Source organism: Cheilinus undulatus, linkage group 16 (assembly GCF_018320785.1).
Source record: "Cheilinus undulatus linkage group 16, ASM1832078v1, whole genome shotgun sequence".
Lineage (NCBI taxonomy): Eukaryota > Metazoa > Chordata > Actinopteri > Labriformes > Labridae > Cheilinus > Cheilinus undulatus.
Window position 1 is genome coordinate 24,088,263 of NC_054880.1, and position 13,551 is coordinate 24,101,813.

The 13,551-nt window shown below is 38.7% G+C and overlaps 2 protein-coding genes across 4 annotated transcripts; one reads left to right on the plus strand and one right to left on the minus strand.

Annotated features, from left to right (window-relative positions):
- Positions 1-281: 281 nt before the first annotated feature.
- Positions 282-6,013, minus strand: ssr2 (signal sequence receptor, beta). Of its 3 annotated transcripts, XM_041809958.1 has the most exons (7): positions 5,916-5,932; positions 5,724-5,771; positions 4,615-4,785; positions 1,838-1,936; positions 1,382-1,490; positions 1,194-1,271; positions 282-735 (listed from the first exon to the last, which is right to left on the minus strand). In XM_041809958.1, exons 3-7 carry the CDS (start codon positions 4,767-4,769, stop codon positions 625-627), a joined length of 552 nt encoding a protein of 183 aa, XP_041665892.1. In that variant the 5' UTR covers positions 4,770-4,785; positions 5,724-5,771; positions 5,916-5,932; the 3' UTR covers positions 282-624. The 3 variants fall into 3 exon arrangements, with proteins under 3 accessions (XP_041665892.1, XP_041665895.1, XP_041665894.1); XM_041809961.1 differs by lacking the exon at positions 5,724-5,771 and having other exon boundaries at positions 4,615-4,780; positions 5,916-6,013; XM_041809960.1 differs by lacking the exon at positions 5,724-5,771 and having other exon boundaries at positions 5,916-5,993.
- A 1,354-nt stretch (positions 6,014-7,367) lies between these two features.
- Positions 7,368-10,028, plus strand: LOC121523676 (sclerostin domain-containing protein 1-like). Its single transcript, XM_041808609.1, has 2 exons — positions 7,368-7,563; positions 9,622-10,028. Exons 1-2 carry the CDS (start codon positions 7,368-7,370, stop codon positions 10,026-10,028), a joined length of 603 nt encoding a protein of 200 aa, XP_041664543.1.
- The last annotated feature ends 3,523 nt before the right edge of the window (positions 10,029-13,551 follow it).

The window sequence follows — 13,551 nt, forward strand, 5'->3', positions numbered from 1 at the left end:
TGTTAAACACCATCTAGTTTTAATATTTCACCCTTCAGTTAAAAGGTTTATTTAAACACATAAAGTGATGTACTGATTACATACTGATGTTTTTAGTGTATACTTATGTATACTTATACTGATATTGTATAAAGTAATGTAATAAAAGCCCTGATAAGTAAACCGTACTGTTTAGTTTATCTTTAAAACATCTTTCAGTCTGTAAACTGACGGCTAAAGTTCATTCATATCTCAGGTTTTCATGTGCTACATGTGTTTTTAAAAAGAAACTCAAAGACAGATTTAGAAAACAGGTTATTCTTTATTTTGAAGAGAAACAACCAGCCACTGACTTCCTGTCTGACTATGAACAATTCAAACCTTGTATTACAATAACACATTAATATTAAATATATTTGTATTACTGTGACACGTTTAAACCAGTTTGTTACTGTAATAAAAGTTTAACGTTCTGACTCCGAGTTTATGAATGTAAATCAGATCATCTATTTTGGTCTCCGTTTAGTTCATCTCTCACCCCAATATGGGTTATTAACCTCCTCCCACAACACCCCACAACCCCTCTGACCCCACCCATTCTGAACCCTCCCTTCCTCTCTGAACACCCCATCCCCCCGTCTGTGTTCAGTTCTTCTTGGCCTTCGGGGAGTCGTACTTCCTCTTGCTTGAGTACCAGAGGAGCAGTGGGATGCCAATGGACGGCAGAGTCATGACGCCAAATGCTGCCCAGTCCAACTAAACAGAAAAGACAAAAGCACAAAAGGCTCAGTGAGAAAAACAGTGACACAGTAATCCTGTAAAAAAATAACCATCAAAGACTAAGAAAGTATCTTATTATAATACCAAGAGTCAAGAAACACGTTTAAAAATGTCTGAATCCTCATAAACACATCAAACACAGAATCAGATGATCCCGTCAGCACAGTGGTCTGTCAGCGCCACGCTCCCCGGATCAGACAGCTCCCTTACTAGTCAGTTTTGAGACTTCCACAGACGCTCTGTGGACGGCCTACAGTACAAAGCACCTTTCAAGCCCTTTCAAGCACAGACTTCTCTCATGACTAAATCAATGTTAAACAAGAGATATATAACCAGCAGACTGACCTCAGACAAAAGTAACAAGAATCAACATGGTGCTGATGAACACTGTGGACATGGATTCTGTGGAAACGGAGAATTGATTGAGATCTTACATAGTGAGGTGAGAAGCGGCGGTCAAACTCTCGCTGGGCAAGGATCCCTCCCTGACCAGGGGCGCTGGTGTAACCGACCTGCATGACAAGCACACCATAAATGTTAAAATGTGGTTTAAATTGAGTTAATAACCCTAAAAATCTGATTAATAATCCGCTTTGTAATCTGATCAATAATTTGTTTTTACCACGACTTGGCCGCCCTCCTGGGCCAGATAGCTGACTGTGGCAGAGGTGAAGTTGAAGTATCCGGCTTTTAAGGGGCGGAGCACCACGGTGTGGGAGACATTACTCGCTCTGATGTCACCAATTAAGGCTCATTAGCATAAGGAAGTTTACAAAATAAAAGCTCTCTGTTTACATTAATGTGTTTAAAAATAAATAAAAAGTACTACGTTTATATCCCTCTGCTAATCAAATAAAAATTCTATGCTTACATCACCGTGTTTACAAAATCAAAGTCCTCTTAACATCCCTGTGGGCTTGTCATCTGAGGTACAGGTGAGTCGATGGCCTGTCTGAGAGGCAAAATACCTTCAGCAACTCATCAAACAAAGCTGGAGCTCATCAAGACTCTTATTTTGAAAGACCCACTGATGCTGAAAGGTTAAGCAACTTCATAAGCGCTTTATTTTAAAGGATACGGGGCAATTCTATCCCACTTCACATTGAGCATCCCAGAAACGATCCCGAAATCCTCCGGAGGAAATGAGTCATCGGAGAGCTCCACCTCCAACGCCGCACTGTGAGAGAGAGAGAGAGATGGAAACTTCCATACATCCAAAACCCTGCTGCACACCTCCTCATCCAAAACCAGTCCCATTACCACATCATCCCTGTCCTTCAAAACCTCCACTGGCTTCCTGTCCTCTGTTGCCACTGATTGAAAATCCTGCTCCTTACTCACAAAGCCCCTCTTACCTCACTGACCTCCTTCACTGCCATGATCCTTTAGCATCCATTCTTAAAACACTTACCTCCTTTTTCCACCAATCAAGACCAAGCACCACACCTCGGGGTCAGAGCCTTATCCAAAGCCCCCTTCCTCTGGATCTCACTACCAGCACGTATTCAGGACTGCACTGACCCACCCATGTTCAAATCACTGCTCCAGACTCACTTTCAAACAGCTTTTAATGTCTGACAATGTTGTGAAATTATACTGATTATTAACATATATTAAATGTTTTTATGTTGTTAAGTTTGAACTTTTTAACCAATGGAAAGTGTCAGAGTATTTCTGAAAAGCACTTTTAAATAAAATTCATTTTAAAATTAATTTTAGTTATTATTATAATCATAATTATCATTATCAGCAAACCTTCACTCAGACCTTGGCCCTCAAAGCTAATCTTGATTTAACTAGAGCTAGGATACTTCAGTCAGACATAGGCCCTCATAGTTAATCTGGATTAAACCAGAGCCAGGGTACTCCACTTAGACCTGGGTCCTAATAGTTAATCTGGAATCAACAAGAGCCAGGATAGTCCCCTCAGATTTGTGCCATCACACTTAGTCTGGATCAAACCAGAGCTAGGATACACCATTTAGACCTGGGCCTCCATGGTTAATCTGGATTAAACCAGAGTTAGGATACTCCACACAGATCTGGACCCTCTGGATTAAACCAGAGCTAGGATACTCTAGTCAGACCTGGGTCATTACTGTAAATTCAGATTAAAACAGATCCTGATTTCTAGAGTCAGACCAGGGCTCTCAAAATGAATCTGGATTAAAAAAAAGCCAGGGTACTCCACTCAGACCTGGGGCCCTCTAGTTAATCTGGACTAAGACAGAGGAATACATACATTTTAGGGGTGTGTATTGGCAAGAATCTGGCGTTTCCTACGTATCCCGATAGAGGGGTGCCGATATTGATATATTGCGATACTATGAGCAGGGCGATATATTGCAATATATATATATGAAACAACAATACAATTTTGAGTAAATATGGAATTTAACAGAATTAATCTATTAATAAAAATTTACTAAAATTATATGTATAGCATATAAATAAAAAGTATACAGTGTATTTTAAAATATATGGTCCTGCATGCAATCTGAAGATGATCATTTTCCTATTTGTTGTGGTGACTTAAAATGCTTTATGGATTTTGATGAGAAAATTGGAAAAATAAATCAATACAGATTAAATGTACTCAAATCTTTTATATTTCACGGTACACCAGCTTGGATGTCTTTACATAATGACAAGGTGCTTGTAGAGGGAGACTATGGGACACAAGCTGAGCCTCGTGTCCAGCTGTAAGGACTGATGGACTGTGTCGTTAGGACATGACGTGATGGGCCAGTGTTTTGATCGTGTTACGGAAGCCGTCATTGCTAATGTTCACTACACGGCACAGATTCTTACAAAAAAAAAAAAACAAAACAAAACAAAACAAAACAAAAAAACAAAGTATTGACTCTTTTTATGGATGGATGAGTAAAAACCAGCAGTAGCTTCAGCAGGCTTCTTTCATGTTATCTGTTAGCAGCTAAGCTATTGCTATGATGTCTGGTCCGTCGTGTTATCTGAGTATTTCACTCTGGCATGGTATATCTTACAAACGACTTGACTCCTGTCTACGTTTGTACTGTCTTTAATGTTTTGGAAGCCAAAATAAGTCCACATATCCGCTATGAATGCAGCAGAAGCTGCACTGCTGTAGCGGCATGGGGGTGAAATTACACCACAAACTACCACACCAAGGTAAATTATTCATTTGAAGTATCGATACTGCATTTTAAAATATCAATACAGTATTGCACCACAAAATAATGCGATATATCAGTGTATCGATAATTTCTTACACCCCTGATACATTTATTGATGAACATCACAGACAGGAAGTTTTAATCTGGCAGATCAATCAAACCAGTAATACTGTACAGTAGTCAAGTGTTGGTCCTCTTTCTAATCTACAAATTGAACGAACAGCCTTGAGAAATCATAAATAAAGAGATCTTTAAGAGAATTCTCAGGGTTCACAGAAAAGCCCAAACTGTAGACAAAGAGCTGAACTAGACAAATTCACTTTTGAATCCAATGACAAAAAGGGAATTTAAATTTAACAAACAGCTTAAAATAGAAGAGCCCAGCTCGTACCATCACAGAGCTCTGCTCCAACAATAGGAGACAGAGACTTACCCCACCCCTGATAACATCTAAACTAGGAGAAAAAAAAAAACATTTAAATACCAGACAGCGACACTAAAAACATTATATAATATGGTATTATTATTATCATAATCATTACCTAGTATGAAGTTGTAGATGTTGCATTAATAAATTCTATGTATATACAATTATAATATAATAATACATATAAAAATAATAATACTATATAATATACAAAATCATGTTGTAATAATAAAATTATAAATAGGCAGACAGACACACAGACAGACTATCTACCTTGATCCAACATTGTAGATGTTGTACTGCAGCGTCAGGTCTCGGCCCTCCACAGCATAACGGTTCAGCAGAGACTTTGAGGCAAGCAGACGAGCTCCTTCCTCTCCTGACCCCACGGCAAGCAGAGCCAGGACCAGAAACACCACGGTCTTCATCTTCACTAAAACTAAACTAGCATATACACACATACACACAAAAAAACAATAAAATAAGTTAATAATAGCAACCAGACAAGCTCTTTCTTCTCCTGAGCTTCACCATCATTTATAGTGAACACAAACAAACAGTTTATCTAACAGTGATTTATAACCAAGTTTACTGATCTGATCACAGAATTTAAAAATCTAAGGAATAAGCAATCCCCTGGGGCCCAGCTCCAAGAGGCCTCAAGATATAGTCATAAGTGAGCATTAAATCCGAGGCATAGGTCTAAAATCACTTTCCGTGATTTATGTAATTATGTAATATGTATTATGTATTATGTAATTAAAAAGAGATTTTGATTCTTTTAGTCCCTGTGGAGGACCCCTGGCCCCAACAGCAAGGCCCCAGCCCCTAACAAAGCTCCCAAATGTCTCATATCATCCTAATAATAGTAAGGCAGAGCCCTTCAGACATACTGAAACATAAATTGGTGATTACTTGTGGTAAATGGCATCAGTAAATCCACTGGAATAAAATACGTCCTGAAGTGCTCTGGAAAGATAATATCTAGATATTTGGATCAATCACTGTGATTGATTTCAGATAAATGAAGGGCCTCATACTGGTCTCAGGGGCCTCCATTTCACCAAATCTGACTCTGACTGAGGAGAGGTCGTGTTCTAATTATTGTCAGTGATACAATGTAAATAATATCACATAAATATAACTATATTAGTATTCAAGTGTACCAGATAACGACACAAAACATTTCATTTATATGGCTGACAGTAAATCAAGCTATGAGAGATCTCATTTACATTTGACTGTAAATAAACTGATAAGTTTACAGCTATAAAAAAGGAAAATGATAAATAAAGTTTAATGCTATCTAAATGATCAGGATAATCAGTAATATTGTTTTAAATCGTATTTCATTGATCAGACCCGTTCTGTCTGCCGCTTACGTGGACTGAAGTCTGTCTGATACTTGAGGTTAATCTTTAACAAAGACTCTAAAACAGCGAAAATGAGACAAATAGATGAATTAAATATTATTCACATATATTCAGACGTTTTTCTTAATAATTCTAACATATAAAAAAGTCGTATTTAATCAGATTTTACCGTTAAAACATTGAAAACCGATAGAGACTCACCGTCTGCTGCTTCTCTTCACACTGCTACTTTGAAGGAGTTGTTCTGCGCATGTTCAGAAGGTAAAAAGCTGCTGTTGCATGACGTGTACTTACGGAAGTATGCAGGTGTCACAGCACCCTCTGGTGTCCCGGAGTGGAACGGCTCCAATTTATTTTATGTTTTCGTTCGTTCGTTTGTTTGTTTGTTTTTCGAAAATTTGAAAAGTTGTTCCTCCGCTGCACATGGTAAAATATGATTTTAAAAATTCCAACTGTCCAATTTATTATCGGGATTTAAAATCAACATTTAAAGGACACAGAAAACAGAAAAATCTGTGAACACATTTTCTGTGAACAAATTGTGCGTTTAACGAATTTATCCACGAGGTGGAGACAAACACCAACCTGTGCTAACGGACACACATCTGTCTATTGCATCTAGTGCATTTAAAATCTATTTAATCCCCCTGACCTTTTTTAATGCTGTTATGTTGCAGTCCACCCTTTGAACTGTTGTTTCATGAATCTGCTATTAGTACCCCACAAAGAAAAAATGAAAACGGAATTCTAAAGTTCTGAACGAAAAACAAACAAAAAAAAAACGTACCTATCACATTGACAGAAGTATTCAGACCTTTGAAACAACACTTGAAATTTAACTCAGGTGCCTTCACCTGATTTGGAAAGGCACAGTTATGACTCTAGGAGGCTTCACAGCTGACCATGCATACCAGAGCAAAAACCAAGCCATGAAGTCAAAGGAAATGCCAGGAGAGCTCAGAGACAAGATTTTTGCAAGACACTGATCTGGGGAAGGCTACACAACATTTCTGCTGCACCAAAGGTTCCCAAGAGCAAAGTGGCCACCATAATTCTCAAATGGAAGAAGTCTGGCACAACCAGGACTCCTCCATCCGCTGGTTGCCTGGCTAAACTGAAATGGGGTGGGGGTGGGGGGCTTAGTAAGAGAGGTGGCCAGTTGGTCACTCTGACTGAGCTCCAGAGAGTCTGTGTGGAGATGGAACAAAGTTCCAGAAGAAAAACCACCACTGCAGCCCTCACTGATCTGGGGTTATGGCAGAGTGGCTAGAAGGAAGCATCTACTCAGTACAAAACACATGAAAGCCCATTTAGTTTGCAAAATACTCCACATGAAAGCCAAGCAGCAAACTTTCTAAAATTCTGTTTTCACTTTATGATTATGAGTCACTGAGTGTAGATCAATGAGAAAATATATATATCGGTACCTCCGCCCTCTGTCTCTGGTTCCCCACCCTCGATCTCCCTTGTACCTGGCCCCTTGTCCCTTGGTCTTTCCAGAGTCCCCACCCTCTTTCATTCATTCAGCTCTTTACAGTGAAGATTATTTAGAGCTGGAGTACCTGCAGGTGACTCACTTACCAGGTGTGCTCACTTACTGACATCACTCAGGTAAATCTCAGCTGGGATACTCTGGTGAGACAGGTGTGGATCATGTTCCGTACTGCAGGTGTTCTCCTGCTGGTCATGCTCTCACAGCTTGTGAGCATGTGCAGCTCAGCTGTTCATAATGATGCCACCGAGTCTGTGGGTTCTGATCCCATTCTGGAGATTCATGGTGATCCAGTTCAGGAAGACTCAAACCAGGCAAGGAACGGTGGGAGACGATCACAAGACTCTGAACGTACAGGTGAGTCCAGGCTTTAGTTATTTATTCACTTAAATTATAATCAATAAATCTGTTTAAAAATACTTGTTAAATAAGTTAAATTATAAATAATGATTATCTGTAACTGTAATTAATCAGTTATGTTCATTTCAATTCAATTTTATTTGTAAAGCACATTTCATACCAAAATAATCTCAACTCAATAAACAAAGGAGAAGCAGCTAAAACAACAAATAAAAACAGAAGTTAGTTTGATTACTAAAAGCTTTATAAAAGAGGAAAGTTTTAAGCATATAGCAGCATAACTAATGACTGGTCCAGGCCCGAGCAAGCCCTAACTTAAGTTTTATTAAAGAGGAATGTTTAAAGCCGAGAGCAACATCACTTATCGACAGTGCAGGGCTTAGCAAGCCCTAACTACAAGCTTTATCAAAGAGGAAAGTTTCAAGCCTATAGCCTATTAATTCACAGCTGGTCCAGGCCTGAGCCAGCCCTAACTATAAACCTTATCAAAGAGGAAAGTTTAGAGTCTACAGCAGCATAACTAACAGCCTGTCCAGGCCTGAGCCAGGCCACATAAGCTTTATCACAGGGGAAAGTTTTGAGCCTACTCTCAAACGTAGAGACCGCCTGCCTCTGGAACCCCAACAGGTAGATGATTCCAAAGTAGGACCCTGGTAGCTGAAGAATCTACCTCTGATACTACTTTTAGAGAGTGAAGGTACCACAAGCAGTCCAGTATTTTGGATGATCTAGAGGGACAATATGACACTATGAGCTCTTTAAGATAGGTTGGTGCCTGACTATCAAGAGCTTTGTAAATGGGAGAAGAATTCTGAATTCTATTTTAAATTTTATAGGGAGCCAATGTAGAGAAGCTAAAACAGGCCACATACTACACAATAATTGTGCTAATTGCTGGGCTGAATCCTCCCATGTGACCAAAGTCAGCAAAGGCCTGGTTGTCAGATGGTTTTTAAGATTAATTTGCCAGTTTATCCTGTGGTGTGTGATGTGTTATGAGTGAATTTTTCCCTCTCCAACCTAATTAGAGGCGCTCCAACTCAAGATCATAAATGCTAAACATGTTCAATATTTATGACCGAAACCCTGTTGTGAGCACTGAGAACACCCAAGCAGGCATGACTACGAACCAAGCAATAGCCAACCAGGAAGCAGGCTGACTGAAGGAGGAGGTAAAACAAAAACACAGCCATGGCATTGATTGTAAACATGAATCATAAAGTTAGACGGACATCAGAAATGGAGGAGCAACTTGTTGATTTGTGGCAACAAAACGAGAGTTTTACAACATGTACTGTAAAACATTACAGCTGGACTGACAAGGGAGGAAGCTGGACTGCAACTGCTATGGACTTACTATGTAGCAAACAGTTAGCTATGTAAGCCTCAGCCTCTTCACTCTAAAGTCACATGACCACACAAGAGACTGTGGCCTCTGACTGTGTTTATTCACCACACACCATTATGAAACTTTTTGTTGGTGTGGCAGACTTAAGACAGGAATAATGATTTCTTTTCCTGGTTCTAGTCAGTACATAAGCTGCAGCATTTTGAACCACATGAAGGGTCTTGAGAGGCTGTTGCTATTATGGGTCTGTGAATAAAGATTAGAATAATATTCCTCTGGTTTTTCCTCTGATGTACCCTATCATCACCAAAATTAAAAAAGAAAATTCTATGCTTGTTAAAAGATCTTTAAAAAAAACTGTATGTGTCCAAAGATTTAACTTTATATTTATTAAAGCAAAGTTAAACTTTCTACAAAATAAAAAAGACAAAACCTTATAAAGGAGCATAAAAATCCCATTTATATATTTGTTAAAGCAAAGAAAACTTTGTTTTTAAAGCAAATACTATAATTAGTTAAATAGTTCAATAATATAATGATGAAACTTTATTGTTTTGAAACATAGATCACATTAAAGTAAATATTAAAAACAGAAAAATAATATATACATAGACCAAACTTAATAGAAATAGATAATCTATAAATATTAATGACATTTCTTAAAATAAATACTCCAGTATGTTCAGAATACTCTCTCTGTGCTTCAGGTCCAGACCAGAGCCAGGTGGGCTGCAGGGAGCTTCGGTCCACCAAATACATCTCTGATGGTCAGTGCACCAGCAGCAGTCCAATCAAAGAGCTTGTCTGTGCCGGGGAGTGTTTGCCAGCTCATCTGCTGCCTAACTGGATTGGGAGCGCGACTTATAACGGCAGGTACTGGAGCCGTCGCGATGCACAGGAGTGGCGCTGCGTCATAGACCGGACCAGAACCCAGCGGATCAGACTGCAGTGCCAGGATGGCTACACGCGAACCTACAAAATCACTGTGGTAACATCCTGCAAGTGCAAGAGGTACTCCAGAGACCAGAACAACTCAGGACACAAGGACATGTCAGGACACAAAAATAGGCAGAGCCAGAGGAAGATCACCACTCCTGGAGCCCCAAACCTATAACTGTCTTGCATGAAAAGCTTTCCCAGACAAAAACAAGCCCAAACCGACCCCCCCCCCCCAAAAAAAGTCCAGCATCTGAGACCAAACCAGTCACATGTCTAAGATTAAAATCAATCCAAAATCTAAGACCACACCAGTCCAATATGAGATTAAACCAGTCCAACCCTGTTCAACATTTAAGACCAAACCAGTCCAACATCTTCACCAAACCAGTCCAATATCTCAGACCAACCAGTACATCCATCCATCCACCCATCCATCCGTCCATCCATCCGTCCATCCATCCATCCATCCATCTGTTCATCCATCCATCCATCCATCTGTCCATCCATCCATCCATCCATCCATCCATCTGTTCATCCATCCGTCCATCCATCCATCCATCCATCTGTTCATCCATCCATCCATCCATCCATCCATCTGTTCATCCATCCATCCATCCATCCATCCATCTGTTCATCCATCCGTCCATCCATCCATCCATCCATCTGTTCATCCATCCATCCATCCATCCATCCATCTGTTCATCCATCCATCCATCCATCCATCCATCTGTTCATCCATCCATCCATCCATCCATCCATCCATCTGTTCATCCATCCATCCATCCATCCATCCATCTGTTCATCCATCCATCCATCCATCCATCCATCCATCTGGTCATCCATCCATCCATCCATCTGTTCATCCGTCCATCCATCCATCCATCCATCCATCCATCTGTCCATCCATCCATCCATCCATCCATCCGTCCATCCATCCATCCATCCATCTGTCCATCCATCCATCCATCCATCCATCCATCCATCTGTCCATCCATCCATCCATTCTGTATTTGGATCAGGTTGTGGTGTTGACATAATCAGTGTTATGTCATCGATACATGAATGAATTTTGATTTGAATGTATATATTTGACAACTATCACTTCTCTCTCTGTGACAGTTAAATGTTAAAGTTATACAACATTTTAATTTTCTGTCTTTAAATGTTTAAAAGAAGTCCATTTAGCTGGTTAGCTTCTTCTATTACTTAATGAAATTGCCACTGAAAGAGATTTTCTGCAGCGGAGGAGTGTTTATGACAGCATCTATGATTTGATTGGTTTATTTAGTCTCCTTTATTTAAAGAACAAGCTTGATTCTGCTTATGTCTGTACAAACGTAAGGTGTGTTAATCCATCCAAATGTATCACATTTGTATGAGTTAAAGCATGAAGCCCTAAAGAGAAGGAAGGTGGGTTTATAAGAGTAAATGCAGACTCTGAATCTTTCTCTGACCCACTGAATGCTAAAGGAGGAGTTCTTGGCTGCTTTTGGTTCTTATTTTATAGTGTTCATCCACAGACACCATCACTTATTCACTAAATGTACTTCCACTGCAAAAATAAAACACTTTAATTTTATCCATATAACAAGCTTTCCACCTCAATAAAGGGTTGAAAAGTTTCAGACATTTCTGTGATATTTGTCTATTTTTTCCCCAGTTTTCAAATAACCAAATGAAAACGTTCATTACAAAACAGTTAATGGAAAAGTTGCTAATTAAATTATCAGGTCATTTTTATTGAAAAACAAATTTTGTACAGGCTGCTCTGTGTGTTAAGTTTTACTATTATCTATCTGTATGTAAAATTAAATCATTAACCTTTGTGTTGTAACTTTGTGTTTCCTCATAGACTTTGGATGAAAAAATATTAAATATAAAGTAATAATGATTCATAAATGTGAACTTTTGATATCAGAGTGTTCTTAAGGTCATCTGTAGTGTGAATAGAGATGTTCAGTTTTCTTCTTAGATGTATTATATGCATATAAATATGTATATTTACCTAATTAATAAACGTTTTGTTAATATTTGTCATTTTTATAAATAAACGTTTGAATGACAATAATATATGAGTTTGCTTTGTTTCATAAATCTGCAGAACATCAAATTGCAAAATGGTTTTTGGCTTTAACCACAATCTAAGAAGATAAATAAATCACAATTCGAAGTCTGAAATATTAAAGTTAATATAAAGGTATTGACTTCTACATTTTAAGCAGTTCAACACTATAAGTATCTGTTTTCCTAAATACTTACTTAAATCTCAGAATTACACAATACACACAGAGAAGCTGTAAAAACTTTGAACTCTGCATTATTTATCCTGTTGTGAAGAATACCCTTAACTCCGTATTATTTATCTCACAGTAAAGGGTAGCATAAACTCTGTTATTACTCTATTATCTTATTGTGAAAGAAAACCGTAACTCACTATTATTTATCTTATTGTGAAGGAGCCATGACTCTAAGATATCTATGCATCTATTTTACTGTAAAGGGAAACCATGACTCACTATCATTTATCTTATTGTGAAGGGAAACCTTGACTTTCTATTAATTATCCCATTTTAAAGGAGAACCTTAACTTTCTTTTATTGATCCTATTATGAAGGGGAACTTGCACTCACTATTTTTAATCTTACAGTGAAGGGGAACCTTAACCTTTTTTAAATCTCATTTTGAAGGGGATTGTTTCCTGCTGTTGACTGGCAGTCTTCCAGGTGCAGTAACACATTAACACTCTCCTTTGTCTCGTGTTTCCTCTCAAGTGAGTCAGTCTAGCAGGTGTGAGTAGGTTCACCTGCTCTACTACAGGAAGTTACCTGCACAGGTAAGAATGGATAGTGAGTTGATGTTCGGAAAGGTTTAATAATAGGAAGACAAAAACACAAATAAAACTCAGAAATATGACATTAAAACCTGTAAAACTTTAAATACATTAAAAAATACACTTTAATTGCAGACATTCTGTGCATGACGTCTCACTGTCTGTCCTGACTGGCCCAGCCCTCACTAACAGCTAAAGGACATTACTGACTGGATGGCAGTGCTTTATAAATAGATAAATGAATTTAACAAATTAATAACAATGCACAGATGATTTATGAAAATAGCATACTCCATGGTAATGTTTCTTTAGCAACAGCACGGACTATGACAGGAAGAGTTCTGGAGAATGTCTTGCCTTGGGAAGTTTCATTAAATCCATGTCTGATGAGCAAATTTAGTAACCTGGATTTGTTTCACACATCCATCTGGTAAACCTTCCATAGACAGCATTTGGAAAAGGGCAGAGCCTTTGAAAAAAGGTGATTGGATGACCTGTCACATATTTACAGGCCAACCAGAGTGACAAAACACGTGACGTAGCCGCTGCCGAGCTGCACCCCTACCAAGTAAACTCCATAGAGACAGAACTGCATAATGTGAACCATGGCAATTATAGACATGTCAGTACACAACTTTTGTCTTTTTTGAAAAGAAAACAACTTACTGCTGTTCTTTGTTCTTCTTTTAATGAAGAAATGTCATCAAGTTCTGATAAAACTGACGCTTTAGCAGCATCCACGCTAATGTCTTCCGCCATCATTGCACCAGCCTCTTGTTGTTGCTTGCTCACGTCACGAATCTGTCGCGCCTGAAAGTACTGTCCCTCAACACTGATTGATCCTGTAACTTTCTAACCAGGCCCAAAC

Excerpts from the sequence above, each read along its gene's own strand:
- LOC121523676 (XM_041808609.1), top strand. The coding sequence starts at position 7,368 with ATGTTCCGTACTGCAGGTGTTCTCCTGCTGGTCATGCTCTCACAGCTT. Across the intron at positions 7,564-9,621 it reads ACAAGACTCTGAACGTACAG|GTCCAGACCAGAGCCAGGTG; the intron begins GTGAGTCCAGGC and ends TCTGTGCTTCAG.
- ssr2 (XM_041809961.1), bottom strand. The coding sequence starts at position 4,769 with ATGAAGACCGTGGTGTTTCTGGTCCTGGCTCTGCTTGCCGTGGGGTCA. Across the intron at positions 1,937-4,614 it reads ATCTACAATGTTGGATCAAG|TGCGGCGTTGGAGGTGGAGC; the intron begins GTAGATAGTCTG and ends TCTCTCTCACAG. Across the intron at positions 1,491-1,837 it reads AAGTGGGATAGAATTGCCCC|AGCGAGTAATGTCTCCCACA; the intron begins GTATCCTTTAAA and ends TGGTGACATCAG.